The 13,749-nt window shown below is 37.3% G+C and overlaps 2 protein-coding genes across 6 annotated transcripts; one reads left to right on the plus strand and one right to left on the minus strand.

Moving 5' to 3' along the window:
- The first annotated feature begins 282 nt into the window (after positions 1-282).
- LOC132643680 (protein NLP7-like) lies at positions 283-5,807 on the plus strand. Of its 5 annotated transcripts, none has more exons than XM_060360187.1 (5): positions 283-1,145; positions 1,554-2,035; positions 3,456-3,527; positions 3,705-4,888; positions 5,002-5,807. In XM_060360187.1, exons 1-4 carry the CDS (start codon positions 962-964, stop codon positions 4,221-4,223), a joined length of 1,257 nt encoding a protein of 418 aa, XP_060216170.1. In that variant the 5' UTR covers positions 283-961; the 3' UTR covers positions 4,224-4,888; positions 5,002-5,807. The 5 variants fall into 5 exon arrangements, with proteins under 5 accessions (XP_060216170.1, XP_060216169.1, XP_060216171.1 ...); XM_060360186.1 differs by having other exon boundaries at positions 3,705-4,859; XM_060360188.1 differs by having other exon boundaries at positions 3,708-4,859.
- Positions 5,808-7,057: 1,250 nt separating this feature from the next.
- LOC132643971 (ADP,ATP carrier protein, mitochondrial-like) lies at positions 7,058-8,044 on the minus strand. The gene is made up of 2 exons (XM_060360501.1): positions 8,000-8,044; positions 7,058-7,336 (listed from the first exon to the last, which is right to left on the minus strand). Exons 1-2 carry the CDS (start codon positions 8,042-8,044, stop codon positions 7,058-7,060), a joined length of 324 nt encoding a protein of 107 aa, XP_060216484.1.
- Between the last annotated feature and the right edge of the window lie 5,705 nt (positions 8,045-13,749).

Raw genomic sequence — 13,749 nt, forward strand, 5'->3', positions numbered from 1 at the left:
ATGTGTAAAATAGCAAAAAGTTATTTGAATCTTGTGTTTATAAACTTGTTATGTAGGATTTTAGAATTGTCAATTTATTAAATATAGAAAGAGACCCTCTTTTTGGGACATATCAAAAAGGAAGTAAGACACTTAAATTGAGACGGAGGGAGTACACTCCGTCCAAAAAAGATTGTCTTAGTTTGACTTGACACAAAGTTAAAGAAACAAAGGAAGACTTTTGAAATGTGTGATCCAAAACAAGCCTTAGATAATTGTGTGGCTATAAATCATCTCATAAAGTTAAATTGTTCTAAATATAGAAAGGTGTAAGTTTTTTTGGGACAGATTAAAAACGAAAAAAAAGACAATCTTTTTTAGACGGAGGGAGTATGCTTTACGACAAAGTTGAGTATGTTGGGTAGGGATGAGAATAATTAAATAAAAAATAAAAAATTTTGTTCAATAGGAATATTACACGTAATAATTAATAATTAAAAAATTATACCTGAGCGTAAAACAGATCTGAGCCTCAATTATCACTTTAAAAAGAAAAACAAAAAAATAATCAAAAATAAATAAAAAAATGTCTGTTAGTTTTAAGGGCAAATTAAGCCAAAAAGGTTGAGCGGATGGATATTTTTAACGACAAAGGATATATTTACACGATATGTTTGAGCCTTTACCGTTAATTCTTTTCCATTTCCTTTTTCTTTCCCTTCGCTATTTCTACGCTGCCGAGAGTGTGAAGAATGGAATTCTATTTCCAAAAAAACGCAGAGAATCTTGAACCTTTTGAGCTTCTTGATTCACTGGCAAGTGTAACTTTTGACTTACTTAATGCGCGTTCAATGTGGAGAAGCTTTTCCTACTTACCATGAAACTAAAACACAAATTAAACAGAAGTAAAAATGTAACAGCCTCCTACTTACTATTATTTATGCTGAGAGCAATTGGCAGTTGAGTGGGAAGTGGAATTCAAATGGGGCATCTTCAACTTCAAGAAAGTGGTGAATTTCACAAACCTTCAAATGTAAGTGACTTAATGCCTTGTGAACTAGTCTGCAAGTCACAAAAGTCTTTCAATGTTGATAGTCACTGGGTATTTTGGAGCAGCAGACCCAACGCGGAATTGAACTACCAACGCATGATTTTCCCTATGATAGGTGAGTTCTGAATAATACTAACAAATTATCAACGCTCTTTGATTCATTATGAGTTTTTATTTGAGTTAGTGGTCAAAGACACACGTGGAACTATCAGTTGTTTTATTTTCTTACCTGAGCTATCACCATCTGTGTTAAAACATACCTAGTTGAGTAGATGATGATAGTTCGTGTAGAAAGATGGAACAACTGATAGTTGGCTTAGTAAGCTTTGAGGTGTGTGTTAACAAATAGATGGTGATAATTCAGATAGAAAAAGGAATAGATGGTTAAGTTTAAGTAGGAAAAGGGAACAACTAATAGTTGGGTTGTGAAACTGAAATAGTGATAGTTCAGGTATGTTTTTGATCATTTAACTCAAGTTTTTATTTTGCTATTTGAATCTTCTCATCGTGATTTTTGATCCAGCTGATTGTCCTGTTGTTCCCAGCTGCAAAGGGTTTGTCAAAGAGAGGATAAAATCTATTCTTGAGAAAATTTTGAGTAAAAATGTTTGTTTATTACAATTATGGGCGCCCATTAAGGTCAATGGATGGTCGTACCTATCCACTGCAGATCAACCATTTGCTTTATGTGATAAACTTGATAAGGGACTTTGTTCATATAGGAGGCTCCGTCTTGATACTTTGATTCCTATTGACATTAACAATGTTGAAGTTGAAGGTCTCCTTGGTCCCATTGGACGAGAGTTCAGAAGTGGGTTGCTGGAATTTAGCCCCGATGTGCGGAGTTACTCTGCTGGAGAGTTTCCACTGCTTGAAGCTGCAATTCGGTTGGGCATCCGTCGTTATTGGGCATGGCCACTATTTAAGCCTCTTGATCAGCATTGCCTTGGTGTTCTTGAGATTGCATTTACAGACCCAACATCTTATTCTGCGAGGTTTCTTAAGGTGTTTGCTTACCTATTCTACCTTACTTCTTTAATATAATCTAGCTAGGATTAATGAGTATTCATCATGTCTGTTAATCATCTGTTTGCATTGCCTGGATTTGGAAAAGTACATATTTTGCACCCTAAACTTGTGCCAGAAATCAATTATACAATTAGGATTTTGCAGGCGTTCCCTTACTCCCTTATCTTGTTAGAAGTGAACGTAATACCATCCCGTGACATATAAAACCAGTATCGTGGTGTGAAGTGTTATATATGCGTGGCATGTCACCTACACATCGAAATCGATGTATTTTTCTTTTTATTCTTCCACCTTTTATCTCCCAAATTAAGCCCTCGGCCTCCTTGTTGTGAGCTGACGCCTTGTTCCTGAAGGTGGGTGTGAAGTGAGAAGGTCCAGTTTTGGCATGCTTAGCAATTTTTGAAGAGAGAGTTTTGGCTGTTGGAGAGGAAAAATGAAGAAGGGGTGAGACGAAAAATGGGTTTTTAAAGAAGAAGAAAAGTTTTGTGAAGATGATATGCGGTGATGTTGGAGTGTATGATAAAATGGGAAGGAAGGTGTCTGGTGCTTTTCGTGAGTATTTATTTTATTTTATTTTATTTCTGTAATTGTAAGTTTAAATATCAGATTGAGAGGGGTGAACACTTAGGTTGTTGTGGAAGAAGGTGTCGGTTGGTGGTGGATATGATGAAGCTGGGGTTTTGGAGGGGTTTGGTGGTTGTGCTTTCTTTTTTTCTTTTTGTCTGAATTTTTCTGCTTTGTGATGGGTTTTATGGGTAGAAAATGATAGAACAATCTTGCAATGGTGATTTCTTGGGGAAGAAGAGGTGTCTCTGAGAGTTTTGGGGAAATCAAGAAGATGGGGAAAAGAGGTGCATGTGGCACTTATTTGTAGTCCTATCCTTTTGGAAAAAGCGGATATGGGAGCCTCTATGCTTTCATGGCGTGACGGAGATAAAGATTTAGAAAATGGAGAAATAGGGGTGGTGTAATGAGGTGTGTTGGTCAATGGGAGTGAGCATCTGTAGAGGAGGGGGTGGGGGCACTTGTTTAATTTGTCTGATTTATTTTTTTGCTCGGAAAAAAAAGATAAGAGGACGCCTGCAAAGTTTAGGTGTGTAAGTGGGTTTTCGGTACAAGTTCAGGGTGCATTATATGTGCATTGCATTAGAATGTGATGATATACATAGATAGGGTATAGACCTGAAATCTCTCTTTAGAAATCGTTTCTTGGCGGATTGGGCCACGAGTTGCTTGAATTTAGACAAAAAAATGGCCACTCATATTTCTTAGTTGAGCAATTCAATGTCTAAATTGGTCTGATTTCTACATAAAGACATTGGTTAAGCTACTTTTGTTCATATTTCATATGTAATGTTGAGAAATTCAATACTCCTTGCTTAATTTTCCATCATAGGAGATGGATATGAGATGCTCCGAGATAAATGGCCTTTTTTACCCGAAGGACACAGATTCACAACCTTCTGAGGTATGATGCTGTTGACATTTTGATTTGGAGATTGCAGTCCCTCGCACCCCCCCCCCCCCCCCCCTAAATAGATAAAAAGGAAGAAAAAAAAAGATCACGACTGATCTCATTTTTATTTCCATTACTCTACTAGTTCTGTCCCACTAATTTCATAGCTTGGCTTATCTTTTTTTATAGCAGTGGGATAATGTTCTTGGTGCACCTGACCAAATAGAGGCAGGGTTACATGTTGTCTGTAAAATACACAATATACCCTTTGCTCAAATTTGGATTCCTCGTTCTCAATCTTGCTCCATAAATGCCCAGATTGCTACTGGCAGAAGAAGTTTTGACAGTTCGAGTTCAATATATGATGAATTTGCAGATGCTTCTGATTTCTGTTATATTCAGAGGGGTAAGGCATTGGTGGGGAGGGCATTTTCAACCCAAGGTTCATGCTTTTGCAAAGATGTTACTCTATTAAGCTTGACAGAGTACCCTTTGGTGCCTAGTGCACGAAAAGCTAGATTGACTCAGAGTTTTGCAATCTGTTTGCAAAGTAAAAGCGCCAACAATATTATTTATGTAGTTGAGTTCTTTCTGCCACCCAACGAAATAGTTGTTAGTGATACAATGACTTTGTTAAACATGCTTTTGTCTACCATGAAAGAACAACTTCCAGGTGTCATAGTTGCTTCTGGACAAGAACTAGGGTAGAGGATGCGAGTTGAAGTTGTTAAAGTTTCCCCATGCGATGAATTTGATTCCTTTGAAATAGGCCAACCTCTGCTGAATGTTCCATCAATTCAGGATGAAGGAGGAACAACAAATACTGAATCTTCGCGTCAACAATCAAATTCACAAAATGGGGAGAACGACGTCACTACTACAGTACTTGTTCCATCCTGTTCTTCACATAGGCATGACTCATTTAACAATGAAGGGTCAGTACAAGGTGATGTATTACTTAAGCATCCAACAGAGGCTGTTGTGACAAACAGAAGAAGGGTTGATATGGATGTAGCACATGACCCTATTAAAATTTTAGAGGATGCAAGTGAAATGATGCAACTTGATTCACACTCTGAGCAACCAAATTTAGAAATTGATTATGCAGGCAATGCAAGGAGTAATGAGAAAGTGGAGCATAGAGCTAGATGTGTAAGACAATTGATTGAAGCTGAAGCTATAAACAGAGAGAGTTCGTCAGTGGAGCAACGACTAACAACGAGAAAATCCATTCAAAGAAGAACAACGCAATACGGAGGATAGAAAAAGATCATGGGATTACTCGCAAGATTCTGGAGCAGCATTTTGGCATGACTCTTGAAGATGCTGCCAAAAACCTATGTGGTAAGGTCACTAACTTTAGCGCATTTGAGGTTTGTAACCCTTTTCCTGTTATTATATATCTGTACACTTGTTTAACCTTTAAACGAAATGATTTATGCATAGGTTTCACTGAAATCTCTTTTTTGGACTTCCTTTGTTGCAGTTAGTCGAGCAACACTGAAACGAATATGTAGAGGATATAACATCTCTAGATGGCCACATCACAAGACTAGAAAGGTTAATTACCATGTTATCCAAGGCGTATCTTTTCATGGTGCTGAACCAAATCTGGGGGATCAACAATGTCCTGCTCTTTCCCAAGAAAAAGGCACAGATTATTTGGGTCACAAAAGACCTCCTGCCACAGGAAAACCTTGTGATAGTTCGATGACTGTAAAGGTTACCTATAGAGCTGATATCATAAAATTCAAGCTTACCCCTTCATCAACCAAGGTAGAACTGGAGGGGGAAGTGGAAAAGAGGCTTAACATATCACTTCAAAGATTTTCAATCAAGTATCAAGATGAAGAAGACGATTGGATTTTGATAACTAGTGATTCGGATTTGAGGGATGGTATGCATTCACAAAGATTGTTAGGAAGGACTACCATGAAATTACTGGTTACCCCAGAAGCGGACACATGAAGGATTTTCCGTAAGTTTTGTTATGGTTCATCTTCGTTGCAGAACGTTAGTGATGTTATCTTTTGGTGACACGGTGTTTTTCTCTTCCCTGTGGTATTGTGACGTATCTTTTGTGCTTATTGAACTGAGTTGATTAAAGCCATTATGTATAAACACTTTTTATAATCAGGCGACTCTTATTTGTTTAGCTTGTATAGAGAGATAGAATCACTGGAGTTCTGATTTATCTATCGAATTGCATTATCTGTATGGTAGAGACCGAATCTTCAGATTCTCTGAGTTCTGAATATCAAATTGATGAACTTATTTGGCCATTTTGATTCACTAATTGTTTGTTTGAAAAAAAAAACATTTGAATCTTCTCTTCTTGATGTTTGAGGCAGACTCCTGATTTTCCAGCTACAACGGGATAGTGAAACAGAGGATCAAATTTGTTCTTGAGAATATATCGATTACAATTTCTTGTGTTTTAATTCAATTCTGGGAACCCATTAAGGTCAGCGGATAGACTGGCCACCAGGACGTGTATTCCAATATTTACTCCCAGAACATTGTAAAGACCTCCTTCTACCAAGCTCGTCAGTATTTCCTTAGTGATTTTGCTACAAATGTCATATAATTGTGCCGTTAATGAAGGGGCTAAGCATGAAAATAACATTAGGGGAACATGTGACCCGATATGTGGATTGTAAGGACCTCGTTCTACCAAGCTCGTCAGTATTTCCTTGGTTATTTTGCTACAAATGTCATATAATTATTTCCATTAATAGAGGGGCAATTTAAGCCTGAAAGTAAGGAACATTTGATCAAATAGGTGAAAGTAGGACATCCTTGGGCCATTGTCAGAAACTCATCTTGCTTGTGTTTTATGGATTCTTGCTTAAGAACTGAAAATTCCACTATATTTGATGATATTATATAGGTGTCCCCGAAGAATAGAACCACTGCTTCGTCAATCACGAATTGTAGTTGAATAATCTTTCTGATAGAAAATAGGAGCTCAAAAGTAGCTAAGTAGCCTAAGTTGATCAGATATCCAACCTACAATCACTTCATTTGTAGTATTCGAATCCCATTGTCATCTCTATCATTCAAAACGGAGACATAAAGCATATTTATGTATAGAGAGAGGACAAGCAAATAAAATTGCCAAGGACCACGAAAATAGATGGTTAAGCAAAATATGTATTCCACACACTTAAAACAACATCAGTCTCAAACTTCCGCATTTGATTTTATAAAAGATCCATTGAGAATCTGTAAGCTCTGCAGTGAATTAAGGTCCGCCAAAACAAAGCAGTAAAACACTTCAACAAGGGAAACGAGTGTGGGGCTTTTGAGCTACCCACTCTAAAATTTTAAATTATTACAAAAAGGCAAAAGGGAAAATGGTAATTTCTGCCCAACTGAATCCTCAAATGTAACTCCAAAAAGATTTTCATTTTCATCACCATCTAATTCTAAAAGGATGTTGTTAAGAGGCTGACTTAGGCACCACCAGATCCGTATTTCTTTCCCAAAACAATAACCTGAAGCTTGTCGTACCCGGCTAACACACCAGCACCGGCAACAGCTCAGAGGATGTTAGCACCAGCACCCTTGAACAGAGATTTGGGACCCTCGTTCTTAACTATCCGGGAGAATGCATCGAGCGAGGTCTTGTACTTGACCACCTCACCAGATGTCATCATCATTCTTCTTTTGACTGTATCAATTGGGTACGAAGCAAGACCAGTACCATTAGTGATGAGCCAACCAAGTCCAAAGCTAGCAAAGACACTATCATGTATACAGCGCATACAAGGGTCAGACACTCGAGTTTTGTTACTACAAAGTTTATTCACCCATATAGACTATACAAAAAGAAATTATCCAGTATACAACAGATACAAGGGTCAGACACTCGAGTTTTTTATAGGGAAAATTTCAGAAATATACAAGTTAGTCATTTACATTGCAAAAAATTAGCCCAAAACTTACATTACGAAAAATAGCCCAAAATATGCAAACATATACAGACACTTATACCAATATATACAAACATATATACAAAGCCAGAGAGAGAGAGCGAGAGAGAGTGAGAGAGAGAAAAGTTTGAGTCATTTTTTGTAAGAATTAAAAAAATGGATCACTTTTGGTAGCATTGTTGCCCCAATGAACATACAGTGTAATTTTCTCTTTTTTATACTACAAAGTTTATTCATCCACATAGACTATACAAACAGAAACTCAGTCAATTACAATTATCTACCTTCTAGCAAACAACTCGAGGAACATGAAAAATTCAACTGAAGTTGAAAATATTCAAACCAAAAGTACTGAATTCTTATCACTCACTCCCCCCGCAATATGCTCTAAAAATCTACTCCAACATGAAACATTCATGACATATAACAGCCAAACGAAATGGTAAGCCCAACAACATTATGGTATGAGACAGCAGAAAAACAATACTCAGAATAGCATAAAGGACTTGAACTAGCAGTGCAAAGAGAGCAATATATAAAAACACGAACCTGCAGGTTTCCGGTCAAGAGGACAGGCTTCAAGGAGTCGTACATTCCAAAGTCCAAACCACGGTAAACAATGATACCAACACATGAAATGTTGAATCCACAGTACAGACCAGCAATTCCATCGGATTTGAGTGTGTTCTTGTAGACATCAACCAACCCATTGAACTGCCTCTCATCTCCCTTCTTTGCAGCCTTGTTGTCATTAGAAAGACGGGTACGAGGGGTAAGACATTGGTGGGGAGGGCATATTCATCCCAAGGTCATGCTTTTGCAAAGATGTTACACTATTAAGCTTGACAGAGTACTAGATTTACTCAGAGTTTTGCAATTTGTTTGCCAAGTAAAAGCGCCAACAATATTATTTACGTAGTTGAGTTCTTTCTGCCACCCAACGAAATAGTTGTTAGCGATACAATGACTTTCTTTAAGATGCTTTTATCCACAATGAAAGAACAACTTCCAGGTGTCATAGTTGCTTCTGGACAAGAGCTAGGGCAGAGAATGAGAGTTGAAGTTGTTAAAGTTTCCCCGAGTGATGAACTTGACTACTTTGAAATTGGCCAACCTCTGCCCAATGTTCAATCACTTGAGGATGGAGGAGAAACAACACAGATTGATACTTTCTGTAAACAGTGAAATTTATAGAATAGGAAGAACAATGTTGCTACTGCACTACTTGTTGATCACACAAGCATGACTCGCTCAACTGTGAAAGGCCAGTGCAAGTTGATATATTACTTCCGCATTCAAGAGAGGAAGATGTGACGAATGGAGGGACAGTTAATGTGGATGCAAAAATTGATTCTACGGGCAATGCTAGGATTAATGACAAACTGGAGCATAATGATATTGCTAGATGTTTGCCCGTAGTTTAAGGTGAACCAATAAACGAAGATAGTAATGAACTTCATCCATGGAGAAATTGTTACAAAATAATAACGGGGCAAGTCAACAAATTGTGTACCTTTCGATTGCAGCGGAAATCGTTGAACTCGCCACCAAAAATTCGCCCCAAATCAATCTTTGAATCACTTGGAAACAAAGTATTCTGTCACGAACTAGATGTCTTACTTTTGTATGTTTATGATATTGCTAAAGCTTTTAGAGAAGAAAATTATTTCGTTCTTTTTTGGAAGAAGAGGTTGTTCTGTATTGTTTTAAGGAAGAGAAGAAGAGGAACTACTATTCCACTATCCACGTTAATAACGGTAGAGGTTATTTAGTGTGGGGTAACTTCTTTACAGGTTTTTTTTAAAACCTTTTAACCTCTTTACCCTATCTCTCCTAACCGGGTCGGGTCAGCCCACATGGAGCGACCAGACAAAAAATTCAACATCATCCACTTCGCTTATGGTGGGATAGACCCAAAAAAACAATATCATGTCAATAACATACGTAATTCATACAGACAAATAGTTCGTGCGACCTGCGAGCATCAAAAGCTATAAAAATTCAAACCTATTAAGGTTGTAGAAGAGCTCCACGTAGAAATCCAATCACATACGGAAGGGATCACTACTAACAAGAGGATCTTATTACTCGCAATACCCCAGACATCGTCTGCTACACCAGTAGCTAGTTAATTGATCCCTTGTCCTCTAAAGAGGCGAACTCGAGTTCATGTTTAACTTTATATCCATAATTACACTTGATACCCTTATGGTAAATGTAATGCCCGGCCTTTGAATACAAGTTAAATTAATAATTTTAATTGTCTTCCCTTTCTACTTGAATCTATCTGTTCCAAATCAACTGTTTTTCTAGAGATGCACTGCACTGCCGAATCACTCATGACTATTAGTAACATGCTAAAGTAGCAACACTGATTGAAACTTGAAGAAATAGTCAAAGGTTAAAGGGTATTCCATTGAAAAGTTAATATAACTTTTCGGGTTCTCACACAATGAAGAAGCAGGGATCCATTCTTCCATTAACCCATTAGTCGCTTAGCACACGTGGTATGAAACATGTGCTACGGTATTCTCACCTTATAGTGGCGCGTGTGTCTCATTCATTTACTCATTCAACACCGTACAGATCTTGATCTAGACATCTCCAGATGTCTAACCTGACCTTCTCTCTTCAATGATCCTCAAATCCATCTTCTTAGAGAAACTCATATCTAGCTTACAAAATAAGTCATAACATGGTGGTGGAACTCCTCTCTTCACGTTACTCAACGTAAGAGGCAATTTCTCATATGAGAGAGCCAATCTCGTGACTTGTTCGACACACTTATCAATAAAATTACATCATCACATGCATATAAGATATGAACACAAATTCAAGAGTTAAATATTGATGAGAATATTATAACAACCAAGTCATTTTACAATACAGAAATATAATCATATCCTTCGTAAACCTAAAGCCATAACATGTTTCTCAAACAGGTCTCTAGATATCGCCTTTGTAAAAGGGTCAACTATCATTTCTCGCGTAGGTATGTGTTGTAAAGTTACTTCTCCACTTGCTACTGTGTCTCTTACAAAGTTATACTTGATGTCAATATGTTTGGTTTTGCTGTGATACTTAGGATCCTTTGTGTATGCAATAGCCGCTTGACTATCACAATGTAAAATCATTGATCCTTGAGAATTCTTTGCTATGCCCAAATGCTCAAAGATTTTTTTAATCAAACAACTTCTTGTACTGCAGATGCACAAGCCACAAACTCAGCTTCCATAGTTGAAAGAGCCGTGCAGGTTTGTTTCTTACTTTTCCATGAAATAGCACCACCATTAAGTAAGAAAGAATAACCGGATGTCGATTTTCTATCGTTCCGGTCACCACCCCAATCAACATCTGTATATCCTCTTAAGTGAAAATCATTTCAACTATAACATAGTGAATAATCAACAGTTCCTTTCAGGTATCGGAAGATCCTCTTCACAGCTTTCCAATGATCTCTTCCAGGATTGGACTGATACCTGCTAACCAGACCTACGGCATAACAAATGTCCGGACGAGTACACATCATAGCGCACATCAAGCTCCTGACAACACTAGAATATGGAACTCAAGATCTTTTTCTTTTTCAGTCTCTGGACACATTTCAAGGCTTAAAGTCTCACCTCCTGCTATAGGAGTATCCATGGGTTTGTAACTATTCATTCAAAAGCGTTCCAAATTTTTCTTTATATAAGTTTCTTGAGATAGACTCAAAGACTTCTTGGAATGATCTCTTTGGATCTTAACACCCAATATATAGTCTGTTTCACCCATGTCTTTCATGTCGAATGACTTTGAAAGCCATGACTTGATAGTTTTCACATACTCTAAATTATTTCCGACTAATAAAATATCATCCACGTAAAGGGAAAGAATTACAAACATTCCATTGGAATTCTTCACATAGATGCAATGGTCTTCATCGATCATGGTGAAATCATATGAAATCACCTCTTTGTGAAATCGCAAATACCAGTGCCTTGAAGACTGCTTCAGGCCATAAATAGATCTTTTTAATTTGCAAACTTTATTTTCTTGGCCTTTAATGATGAAACCTACAGGTTGTTCCATGTAGATTTCCTCGTTTAATTCTCCATTGAGAAAAGCTGTATTCACGTCCATTTGGTGTAATTCTAGATCCAAGTGCAACAATAGCCAGAAGTAACCGAATCGAGGTAAACTTCACAACTGGTGAAAAGGTTTCCTCATAGTCTATTCCAGCTTGTTGGGTAAAAATTTTTGCGACCAATCGTGTCTTGTATCTTTCTATTGACCCGTCCGTTTTACATTTAGCCTTGAGAACTCATTTGTTCCCAATAGCTCTACGCCCAGAAGGAAGGTCAACCAGATCCTAGACTTTGTTGATTCTCATGGACTCTAATTCTTCTTTCATTGCTTTCATCCATTCATCTTTTCCAAGACTTGCCAAAGCCTCAGTCATAGAATTAGGCTCATCCAATTCTGTGGGAGACACCAAGAAAGCGTAATCTTCAATCTCATAAGATCGTTTAGGTACATTTTTTCTGGTACTCTTACGTTGTTGAATTCAGATTCCTCTAAAGGATTTTGGGATTCAAAACTCCCACTTGGACCAGGAACTGATCCTTGATCTATTTGACTATCAAACATATCTGAAGACATTGTCTGATAATCTGAATTCAACATTTCGTAAAGAGGCTCTCCTTCCTTTATTTCGCCCTTTTTTGGAAAGTCGTTTTCTAGAAAAGTGACATCTCGTGATTAAATTCAGTAATACTTCCATCTTCTATTTCACCAATGAACACATACCCTTTGGAGTGTTCTGAGTATCTTATAAAGATACATTTCTTTCCTTTTGGACTCAGTTTTCCAAACTTACCAAAATGATCTTTTACATATGCAGCACAACCCCAAGGTCGAAGATCATTCAGGTTCGATTTATGACCAGTCCATAGCTCATAGGGAGTGGAAGAAACTGATTTAGAAGACACTTTATTCAATATGTAGGCCGCAGTCAATAACGCATCTCCCCAGAAAGAGATAGGTAAATTTGCCTGCGCCATCGTTGACACCTTTTCATGTCCAATAATATTTTATTCCTCCTTTATGGTACACCATTTTGTTGAGGTGTGTAAGGAGTAGTTAACCGTCCCGTAATGCCTTTTTCATTACATAATTCTTCAAACTGTTTTGATAAATATTCACGGCCTCTATCAGTTCTTAAAGTCATTATACTTTTATCTAATTGATTCTCAACTTCATTCATATATCTTCTAAAGCATTCAAGTGCTTCAGATTTGTGAGAAATCAAATAGACATAACCGAAACGTGTGAAATCATCAATAAACATAATGAAATACATAGCACCAGACCTTGCTCTCACATTCTGTTACATCTCGAAAATTTCGGATTGTTGCATTGTGAGTAGACTATGTGAGCTTAAGGTGAATATGAAGTCCTTACGAGGTTAAGAAGGGTATTAGATAGCTTAACGTGCGTACCATAAGATTTTGAAGTCATATGAATATGTGAAACTAAGTTTGTCAAAGGAAGTGAAATGCAAGACGTGTTTGGAAAGGTTTTCGCAATAGATGATTTGATGTGTATTTAGTAATGTTTTGAGGGGCTTCTATAGGGCCTCTTAGATGGTTAACGAAGTGTTATGTAAGTGCCAAGAAGGTTCCACAAGGATTGGAAGTCAAAGGAATCAACGAGAGCAAGTTCAGAAAATATGGGTTGTACGACCACTTATACGGTCCGTATAACTTTATACTGTCCGTATAATGGCCCGTATAACCCTTCCAGAGAAGGGTATTTCCATGGTGGGATTATACGGTCCATTTATACAGACAGTATAAGTTATACGGACCGTATAAATAGCCATATAAATCGGTCGGGAAACTTATTTATTTTTATATAAATAGATGACCCTTGTTCGTATTTTTCATTTTCCCACTTCTCCCAAACCCTTGAGAGCTCTATAACCCTCCTATACATATATTATACCAAACTCAAGAGAAATTAAAGATCAAGAGGCTAGAATCAAGATATCCATGTGTTGGGAGACTCACTAGGGTTAGTGGACTTCAAGAATTTCTTGGGTATTGAAGCTAGGGTTTTCATACAAGTTGATAACTTGCTCCAAAGCTCATTATTATGAGATAAAAGGTTAGTTTTCATGTTTATTTCATGTTATTAAGAATGATTAGTTGTTGAATAACTTGGGTGAAAGGAGAAAGTAGAAGATGAGGTCTAAATGTAGATTTCATGATGTTTTTGAGTAGTAAACTAACTTGAGTCATGATTCTTAGTATGCTATG

This window comes from Lycium barbarum, chromosome 6 (genome assembly GCF_019175385.1).
Source record: "Lycium barbarum isolate Lr01 chromosome 6, ASM1917538v2, whole genome shotgun sequence".
NCBI classification, from domain to species: Eukaryota; Viridiplantae; Streptophyta; class Magnoliopsida; order Solanales; family Solanaceae; genus Lycium; species Lycium barbarum.